The sequence below is a fragment of the Microtus ochrogaster genome (assembly GCF_000317375.1).
Source record: "Microtus ochrogaster isolate Prairie Vole_2 chromosome 6 unlocalized genomic scaffold, MicOch1.0 chr6_random_2, whole genome shotgun sequence".
Lineage (NCBI taxonomy): Eukaryota > Metazoa > Chordata > Mammalia > Rodentia > Cricetidae > Microtus > Microtus ochrogaster.
In genome coordinates, this window is record NW_004949095.1 from 13,406,866 (window position 1) to 13,417,703 (window position 10,838).

The 10,838-nt window shown below is 43.4% G+C and overlaps 1 protein-coding gene across 1 annotated transcript in view; it reads left to right on the top strand.

The window, feature by feature from the left end:
* F5 (coagulation factor V) overlaps positions 1 to 10,838 on the top strand; it is a 74,450-nt gene that overhangs the window by 631 nt on the left and 62,981 nt on the right. The window contains exon 2 of the mRNA XM_005363991.1: positions 2,957 to 3,045. Within this exon, the coding sequence (XP_005364048.1) occupies positions 2,957 to 3,045 (89 nt within the window). The remainder of the gene's footprint in view (positions 1 to 2,956; positions 3,046 to 10,838) is intronic.

The following is a 10,838-nucleotide window of genomic DNA, read 5'->3' on the forward strand; positions in this document are numbered from 1 at the left end:
AGAGAGAGAGAGAGAGAGAGAGAGAGAGAGAGAGAGAGAGAGAGAGAGAGAGAGACACAGAGAGAGAGAGAGACACAGAGAGAGACACACAGAGAGAGACACACAGAGACACAGAGAGAGAGACAGAGAGAGACAGAGAGGGAGAGAATACAGGTAAAGTATAATAATGGTGGGTGCTAATTTTGTCTCCACTGATATAATTTATCATACTGAGGATGAAGAAAGTTTTCAGTGTGAATAGTTAGCTATGGCTAACGGTTTGTTCATCACCCCCCCCCCAAAAAAATGTTAGATCCTTCAACTGATGGGTTGAAATGACCAATCTCCAGCACCCTCTTACATCTTTCCAGCCTTCTAACAGTCTGCACAAAAAAAAGAAAAAGAAAGGAAGAAAACGAACTTTGAGTTACATAACATTTATTCCTTGTAGACACAGACTCATCTTCTAAAGGAGATAATTTAGTGACTCTTGCCTTAATTTTGTTGCCTTCCTATAAATGACTTTCAAAACGTTGGCTCATGGAAAAAGGACACACTTGTATTTTCATCTTTTCTTGACTTATTTCTGGCTACCTAAGTGGCTTCATTTTTTTTTCTTTCACTTTGGATTACTTCCTGGAATTTGGCTTATCCTGGATATTTTGGTCTGCCCTGAATATTACCCATGTTAGTGACGAGGTTTACTGTGGCCACTCAAAGGTGTGTGTAACTATGAGGAAGTTTAAACACACTTTGCCAATTGGAAGGTTAATTGAAAGCCTTCCTGATGTTAACCAAGCCATAGATTTTACTCAGCATTTACAGCTACTGGTTTGATTTTAAATGGCAAGCCTAGCCTTCCAGTTGACTCATTTTTCTTTTAGTTGACATCAAAGTTTAAGTGATTGTGAAAGATGTGTTCCTCTTTTACAATTGCAAAACCAAAGCAATCCGCCAAAAAATACTGTAATATTTTGAAAGCAATGTGTAACATTTTAGGATAAAAGCATAATAAAACATTTAATCTTTGTTTTTGTTGTAACTGGGCTATTTGGGAGGGCATTACAGTCTATCTTTATATTATGCTAATAAGAAAGATCACATTAAAATGATTTCAAGTATTGCATTTTTTTAGAGTCATAATCTAAGCCATACACACTCTTAGGAAACTGCCATTAACTGATCCCTCCCCCCCAATAACATTACTTCCAGTGTTAATTTTCCTGCTTTGGGTAGAACACAGACTTGGTGGCTGGTTTGTTCAGCCTGGAGTAGGGCACAGGTAGGTGTAAGTCAGAGGACACACAGTTAAGGATAACAAATTCAGATCAAATGTACAGCATGAGGACCCTATTAACAACAGTGTGCTACATAGGCAGGTCTTTCCATGGCAAGGGGAAATGGATAGTGGAAAGGGAAAATGGGTAAGCTGTTTGTCTTAGTTAGGGTTTCCTTTGCTTCCATGAAACACCTTGACCAAAAGGCAGGTTGGGGAGGAGAGGGTTTGTTTACCTTACACTTCAGCATTGCTAATTGACACTGAAGGAAGTCAGGACAGGAACTCAAACAGGGCAGGATCCTAGAGGCAGGAGCTGATGCAGAGGCTATGGAGGGTTGCTGCTTGCTGTCTTGCTTCCCCAACTTGCTCAGCCTGCTTTCTTATAGAACCCAGAACTCAAGCTCAGGGATGACAGCATCCATCATGGGCTGCCCTTCCCCACATTAATCAGGAATTGAGAAAATACCTTACAGCTGGATCTCAAGGAGGCAGTTCCTTAGCTGAGGCTCCTTCTTCTCTGATAACACTAGCTTGTGTCCAGTTGACACACACACACACACACACACACACACACACACAGTCAGCACACTTTTGGTAGGGAAAACTGCTAGAGGAAGCTCTTAGGATCTTCATCGCTCCTGGGAACTCTGGTACCTTAGTTATCAGGATGCAGAACCTCGGCTACCCTAGAAATGGAGAATGGGACAGAAGCCTCCTGGGTCTGGATAGAGCTGAGGAAATGGTTTAACCCTCCTGGACCTTGGCTATGCTCTTTATCCTCCACATCTTCTTTGGAAGTGACTTCATCTTTTCAATTCAGGTTTTTGGTTTGCTTCCAATCCAGATCCCAGAGTTTTGCCCTATTGCTCTCTCCATTCTCTCAACTCCACTAGAAAGAGGCTCCACGTTCCCTATGGTGGGACACCACGCTCAGCCTTAATTCAGGGGGGCTTGGTCCTGCCCCAACTTAATGTACCAGACTTTGGTGAATTACCATGGGAGCCCTTAATCATTGGGGAAAGTGGATGGGGGAAGGAGGAGAGGCGAGGGAGGCAAGAGAAGTGATTGGAATGTAAAATAAAATTAAAAAAATAGGAAGACAAAAAAGTACCAATTTTTATTCCTCAATCAAGGCAACATAAATGAGGCTTTGTTTGCTGTGTTCAGTAACTTTTTGCTCCTTTTAAAATATAACTAAATAAAGATTCTGGATGCAAAAAAAGAAAAAAAAGAAAAGAAAAAAGAAATAGGGTCCAATGAATAGACACCAATTTACCACATTTCCCATTGATTCAAATTTGCATAATGAAAGTGGAAAAATTTTAACTTATATCTGATTAAAAGATTGAAAAATGGTTCAAATATATACTTATCCGTGACTTATATTTTTAACTTAGACCTGAAGTTTGACTTTGCACTATGTGCTTATCTTCCTTTATAGAAAAATTGATTCTGAAAAACAGAATTTGGACAAAATTTGGCTTACATTTATGGAAAACTCTCATTAAAAAGACCAATGATTGTTCCATTGATTTCACTTGATACTCCAATTGATAAAACCTTGGACTTTGGAAATACAATAAAATGTTGTCTTTCCATTTTTATATACAAAATCTGAGTGCATAGACACCTCCTTTTCTGGAAGAGGACTAGATATCACATGTGAATTTCAAATTAGTTTTTCTATTTTATTTCTAGTTTGAATTCTAAACCTTCCTTCAAGAAAATCGTCTACAGAGAGTATGAGGCACATTTTAAGAAAGAAAAGCCACGATCTAGCATATCAGGTAAGTCTGAAATACATCTTTTTAAAAAACTATTCTTTGTGCTAGGGTTTGAACCTACAGGCTAACGCATGCTAGGAAAAAAGCCCTACCACTGATCTAGATCCCAGTGCTCATTTACATTGTTATTCTGAGATGAGGTCTCACTAAGTCGATGACCCAAGCTTTGAACTTGCCTATAGCAAGACTGTGAATTGTGATTTTTCTGTCTCAACTTCCCAAGTATCTGAGATTATAGGTCTGGCCCACCAAGTCCAGTTTGTATTTCCTCTAATTGTAAATATAAGTTTTCATGGCTAATATTATATTCTTTATAACTTAAATATCCACACTGTGAACTGGCCAGATAGCTCAGTGGCTAAAAGGACTTGCTCCCAAGCCTGAAGAGCCAAGTTCATCTCCAGATGAACATGGTAGGAGGAGAGAACTATCTCCCAGATTGTCCTCTTCTCTCTACACAGGCACCATGGCGTGTGCACGCATACACACACACACACACACACACACACACATACCAAAATAAGCAAAATAAGTGTGTGTAAAAATAGTTAAAGATCTATTTAGTTACCTTCTGTTAATATGTATGATATTTCTATCAGATTCTAGCTATAAAATATATACATCCAGATGCAGTGAGAAGATGGGGCTCCTTGTTCATATGATTGAGAATTTCAGAGACAGGAAAATTTAAATAAACAGGGGTTCTTCTGAGCATGGGGCCCTGTGGAATTGAACAGGTCCCAAGCCCACACAGTCAGTCATGCTTTTAACCTTGGTCAAGAAAGCCAAACAAAGCGTTTCAGTGTTTGAATCTGTATTTATTCATCTGACAATCCACAGCTGAGCACCTTCTGTGGGCTTGACGTTGAATTAGGCTCTATGAATACAAGAGTCAGACAAAGTGAACTCAGACTCTCCTGGGCTTTGTGATCTGTTTGTCTGGGCACAGAAGCATGCCAACAGAATGAGTCTGTCATTGTTTCTATCCAGCTTCCTATAGTCATTCAAAGGAACTGCGTATGCTTGACCCTTTGCATTTAGCTTTCCCAGTAGCTATGGCATTTGAAGAAAGCCTCTCTTCTAGTTTTCTTTGATGCTTCATTAATCAAAGACGTATTTGGCAAGGGCTCTTGGATCTTCATGACAGACACCTATTTTACAGGAATTACAGAGTCTATCCAGGAAGGACAACATCCAGTCAGGCCCCTTGTCATCAAGTCTCCCATTCCTCCCCCATCCCGGTGGTGATCAACCATCTTTCCCAGGCTCACCTTCTGCCTCATCTGCCTACCCACCCCCATCCTCTCTGGCTGCTCTACCCTGTCTCATCTGGTCTCCTTTATTCTTCAATTCTTCCTCAATTTGGGTCTTTCCTTCAGAAAAAAAAAGTCATTTTCTGGTAAATCGTATCTAGAAAAAGGGAAATATCTCTCCTTGGCCCTCCCTGCCATTTTCTTGTCTCTGTATTTTTTCCTCTCAATTTTCCACATGAGAAGCCAGTGCCATTCTTTACAATCTCCGTCTTCCTCCCTCCCCTGAGCTGCTCCGGCATAACTAACCCTGTCTCCCTCGACTGTTGCCTCTGAAACGGCAGCACCATCATGTGTCATGTTTCTCTGGTTCTGTTGCTATTTCTAGGCTGCTTGACAATCTCCCTTTCTGGACCTCTTTATCTTGTTTCCCTCCTGAAACTTCCCCTGGTTTTCCTCTGAGTTTCTTTTCTATCTCTTCTCCGAGGCTCCAAACTCAGTCACAACCATGGCTTTGAAAGACAGCCACCGGGAAGCCACATCCTCTAAGACATTCCCTTGGTTTTTATCTTCTCCCAACATTAGAGATTCTTCTCTTCTGTGTGCTCCCAGCACCGTGGACTTAGGCTTACCTCTCTGAGAGGCTGTGAGGACCAGCCTGACTAATGAATACAAAGTTCTTACAATAATGCTCACACGTGATAAGCTCTTAATACAAGCTAGCTACATTGTTGTTCTTGCTGCTGTTGTAGCTATGAATTATGCCTCCATTAGAGCATGCCGATTATGATATTGTGGATCTAACAACACAACTACGTTTTTGTTCATTTTCTATCTCTTATGCATTATAATTTATATATTTATTTGACTTGAGATAAGTACATTAAGTATTTCTTCCTTTTAATGATCCCAACCTAAGAATACCATATTTGAGGGGCTGGGGATATAAAAGTGAATCCTGACTTTCCATGGTCAGCCGTTAGAGATGACTGATGATAGAATGTTCTAGCACAGTGACAAGGAAGAGCGATGCTGAAGGGTCTCCAGTCTAGCGGCAAGAAGAGAGAGGAAGAAGAGGGAACTGGAAAGTCAAACAGTGGGGGTGAAGGGGGCATAAAGATGTATTTAGAACAGCAACGGAACAGCAGAGCACATGAGGGTTTAGAGCAGTGGTTCTCAACCTGTGGGTTGTGATCCTTGGGGGGTGTTGAATACCCCCTCTCTCAGGGTCACCCCAGACCATTGGAAAACACAGGTATTTACATTACAATCAAAACAGTAGCACAATTACAGTTACAAAAGAGCAATGAAAATAATCTCATGGTCGAGGGTCACCACAACATGAGGACCTGTTCTCAGTGTTAGGAAGGTTGAGAACCACTGGACTAGAGAGACGCAGTCAGATCAGGGAGCTGTGTGGAAGCTTTGCCTTGAGGGAAGCAGAGAGTCGCTAAGCTAAGTGGGAGAAAGACAGACCCAGGTTTGCCCTTTAGGACTGGTTTCTCTCTTGGCCTAAGACTGAAAAAAAGCACAATGCCGCAACACATGTAGGGAAATGCCACAATGAACTCCATTGCTTCCTATGCTAACTAAAAATTAATTAGAAAAACAGGATCAACCTGTTCAAGTCTGGAAGATGGATTAGAGACTCGCCAGAGAAAGTAGTAATGGGACTTTAGTGCCAATCCAGGAAACAAGGCAGCAGGGAGGCCTGAGGTGGAGAAAATTAAATGAATTCCAAAGATACTTAGGTGCTAGAATCAACTAAACAGGTGGCTAACTGGATGGAAAGAGGAGAAGAGGGGGTTGTGATTGACTTCAAGTTTCCTGGGTGGAATATTAGAGACGATAACATGCCTGCCACTCAGTAAGAGAGAAAATTTAAGATAAGATGGAATCTTGTTTGCAAGGATAATGAGGTCAGACTGGAGACCCAGGTGTCTGTAGAATTTCTTCCTAGTGTTATCAAGGGAGCAGGTGGGTACGGAGTTCTCTTTTAGGCGGGAGAACTGAGATGGGTGGATACAGATACTCTAGAGATGAAATAACCACAATATAAATGAAACTCTGAGGGAACGCAAAATCACACAAGCAAAATGTAACTAGAAGAAGAAGTTGCGACCAAGCTCAAAGGAGCAACAGAGACCAAGGGGTAAGCCAAGAAAGCAGTAGTCATGGAAAAGCTTGAGAAAATCTTCCCAGAGAGGACAGAAGAGAACAGAGAGCATGCTTCCCTGGAAGCAGAATCAAATGGCACCGAGGTCAATGGTTACCAATAGACGGAGCAATAAAACGGCTATCATGGTGGGGTGAGAACTGATGCGGTGGGGGAGGCTTGGAGATGGATGGCAGTAAAGAACCGGAAACACAAGGAAAGTATGGTTCTTCCTGAGATGCGCCTCCCACTGGGAAGGAGGCAGGGACGTTCTGGAGATAAATAGGAGGTTCAAAGATGTTGGGAGTTGCACAGGAATCTAATATTTATAATTCAGTAGAAAAGTTACCTGTGGAAGAATTGATGGATCCAGACACAGAAGAATCAGGAAGTGCTGGTATTAGAAACTGCAGCCAGCTCAGCCTTGCATAGAAAGGCTACTCCCTCGCTGTGAGTCCCGGGGTGGGGCATTGAAGGTCACCTATAAACTTACTTTTGTGTTTGTGGGTATTAAACTGGAGGCTTGCTTGTCCTATCTTGCTGAGTCCAGTTTCATAATCCAGTGCAGAGCCTACCGTGTTCAATAGAGATTTTTAACTTGTAAGTAAATAAATGAAAACATACTCACTAGGCTAAGACGAGAAGACAAGTGTTCAGAGCTGAATGTTCTATGGCTTTGGTCAGGTTCCCCAGATATTGATGTCATTGCTAAGCGATGCATTGTGCTGAAGGCACAGAAACAGACAGAACCAAGGGCAGACTGGAGACTTCTGAGCTGATAGAAGGAGACACCAATCGTTTTTCAAAAGGGAGACCACTGTGCCAGGCATCCTTCCAGATGAAGGCTTTTGTCGTGAGTTCCTGACTCAGCCTTGTAAGTCAGAAGAAGACCTTGTGAGTCGGTGAGAACAGCCCAGATCATGTTTAAGACCTTGGACCTTCAACATTTCTGTCAGTGTCTGTGTATCATAGAACATATTTAATGTGGGGGAGCTGGGGAACTGTAGTATCCATTTTTATGCAGCCCCTTCTTAAACTCCCACTTCTGCCTAACTCTGAACCCCTCCCCTGCACGGTAGAAATGCTGGTGTGGTCATCATTCTAGCCCAAGAATGCAGAACCGGAGAAAGAAAAGCCTCTGCTTTGGCTCAGATCTGGATTTGAAGGCTAGTTAGCGCTGCCCGGATCTAGCCCTGTGTTGTTTGTACCTTTGCCGTGTTTCCTTTCCCAAACACTTGGTGGGTGTGGTTCCAGCCAAGCCAGGAACAAGTCCTGATTCTTCACCTCTGCAACATCAGGAGCCCAGACTGGTTTACTAAATTGAAAGCAGAGGCTAGTCATTTGGGTTATAGGTTGAAGGGCCCTTCCTGGTGAGGTTGACGGACACCTAGACAGCTGGAGAAGTCGGATGCAGTTTCAGGAACCCAACTTGGGTTTCAAGCCTTGAGTCTCCACATTTTTCTATCAAATCCTTGTCCCCAAATGAGCTTTAATTGCTAACTGCAGGCTGTCTTGTATGGTGTCATTCTTTGTTGGGCAAAGAGCAGTGGGTCTGGTTAGCTCATCTACTGCAGTCTTTCCAATTATATAATTGCATGAGATTGGCTACATGCCCCGCCCCATGCAGTCTTCTCCAAGCCCCAAGGTACATAACTCCCTCCCCAGCCTCCCTTCTCTCCCATCAAACCATCAGCAGAAAAGGGCTTAGACACTGTGGCTGAAAGAGGAGGAGAGTCTCAGCCTCGAGTCTGCGGCATGGGCTAAGGTATTTGAGTCAGTTATGAAAACATTCTGTGGCTGTACCTTAATTTGAAAGAAGCAGGAAGGGAGTTTGAATAAACACCCCACACTGTCAGAATGTCCATTGAAGTAAGAGATCTTACTGAGTCAAATAACCTAGGAGAGTTTTCCTTGGCAGCTGGCATTCGTAGCCATGTACACCAACAAACAACCGTGCAAGAGAAACATGACAACAAAATACAGCGCCCACTGTGGCCATACTGTCACAAAGTCCTGGGCTGCTTGCAGCCTGGGCGCTCTGTGCATCCTAAATAAATCAGGATGAATGGTAGTGTTCATAAGAGAGGGTCAGCCAATGAGGCAGTCAGAAACCAGAAAGAGGAACCCATCTGGACTGGTCTAGGGAGGTTAGGGTCCTAACTATTCCAAAGAAAGAATTAGGAAAAGATTTCTCTTGGGTGCTCCAATATTCTAGTCTCAGCAATGGCAGGGAGTCACTGAGTGACCTTGAGCAAGCCAACCTCCACTCTCCCACACTTCCTAACACACACACACACACACACACACACACACACACACACACACTCCCCAGGCTGTGTTAACCATCTTTAAAATGAGATCTGAAGAATGTAGCCTCCATGATTTTGTCCATAGCAAAGAGAAAAACAAGAAAGCAAGCTTCTGGTATAAAAACAACATAAATTCCAAGATGAGTGTGTCAATAAAAGGAACAGGACAAGAGTGGCCAGAAAGATAGGAACAAAGAAGGCAGGAACTAGGTGACAGTGGCCAGAAAGATAGGAGCAAAGAAGGCAGGAACTAGGTGACAGTGGCCAGAAAGATAGGAGCAAAGAAGGCAGGAACTAGGTGACAGTGGCCAGAAAGATAGGAGCAAAGAAGGCAGGACTAGGTAGAATGAATAGGAAGATGGGAACAGAGCAGGGGAGGCAGGATCTCTGCCGAGCTGTGACAAATCACCACACAGTTGGTGCCTTGGAAAAGCATGAGTCAGCCAGATGTCCTGGAACACATCTATAATTCCAGCTCCAGAAGGCCAGGACAAGAAGATGAGGAGGAGGACAAGGCCAGCTTAGGCTACATTGCAAGAACCTGCCTCAAAACATGAATTAATTCTTTTTTTCTTCTCTTACTACAGTTCTAGATGTGTGGGGAACCAACGTAGGGTTCACTAGGTATAGACAGAGGAGTTGGCAGAGCTCTGCACCCCTCCCCTAGAAAAAGACTCTTTCTTGATTTTTTCATTAATTAGAATTGCCTGGGTTTATTGATGTTTGCTCCTTCCTTCATCTTCAGAGCTAGCAGAGTGGCATCTTCTCATTTCCCCCTCAGGCTTCTCTAGTAACCCTTTAATGAATGCCCTTGCAACTACATAAGACCTCTCTGGTAACCCAGGAAAATCTCTGACTGCCACACTGAATCATTAATTTAATCATAGGTGTGCAGTCTCTTTTGCCACACAAGGCAGCACACTTCAGAATCTTAGGCATTACAACGTGGAAGGGAAGGGGCATTGCCCTGCCCACCACACACGCCACACAAAACCATCACGTGGTATCTTCCATCCCACAGCATGCTGCTCTTGTCTATCCAGCTCCCAAACAGAAACTTCCTGGTGCTGTATCACCTTGCTGACCTCCAACCCCTACCACATAGCCAATCCATTCTACAACTCCAAGATTTCATCTCCAGTGTACGTAGCTGACACTTTCTTTGCTGAAGACCTTTCTTTATTATGCCCTTAATCTTATCAATGTCTCTTTCAGAGCCTTCTCTCGGCCTCTACTCCAGTTCCTCTCCACATTATTCTCAATAAACAGAGAACATTTAAAATAAAAAAATCTGGGCCAAAGAGGGAGAGAGGGAGGGAGGGAGGGAGGGAGAGAGAGAGAGAGAGAGAGAGAGAGAGAGAGAGAGAGAGAGAGTAAATAGAAAGTAACAAACAAAAATTAAAGAACCAAAAACATCTTAGAAGTCTGGCTCATATTGTATCTTGCTGAAAAACCTCAACAACTCTTGACTGTTATCAGATGAAAACCAAACTTCCAAATGCCCTCCCTGGCCCTAGGTGACCTATCCAGGATGACGCCTTCAGCGGTACTTTTGACACCTTGCTCTCTTCCCTAAGAGAAGGTACTCTCTTCCCTGCTTCACTGGCCATCAAGGGCTCTTCAAGTAGGTTGAGTCTTCTGGCCTCTTTTTGCAAATGCTGATTCCACTTGCCCCCATCCCTTTGTTTCCCTGTCTTGGCACTGCATTGAAAGGCTCACTTCCTCAGGAAAGCGCTTGCCACACCTGACCCTCTCCTGCTCACAAGCCCGGAATAGACTTTATACACTGGCTGGCATAGTCTGTGCCTTTCCCATTAGCTGGAGCTGCCATTTCTCCCTTCTTCCATCTTCGTAGTCAGGAGAGGGGCATCGTCTTTGATGTTATTACAGTTTATAACTAAGTATTTATGTGATTAATTGTTAGATGTTTCTCTTAGTATGTTGTGAGCTCTAAAAGTCAGAGAGTGTCTACTTCTCGCCCATGTGTCCCACAGCCGTGTGTCCCACAGCCGTGTGTCCCCACAGCCATGTGTCCCACAGCCGTGTGTCCCCACAGCCGTGTGTCCCCACAGCCGTGTGTCC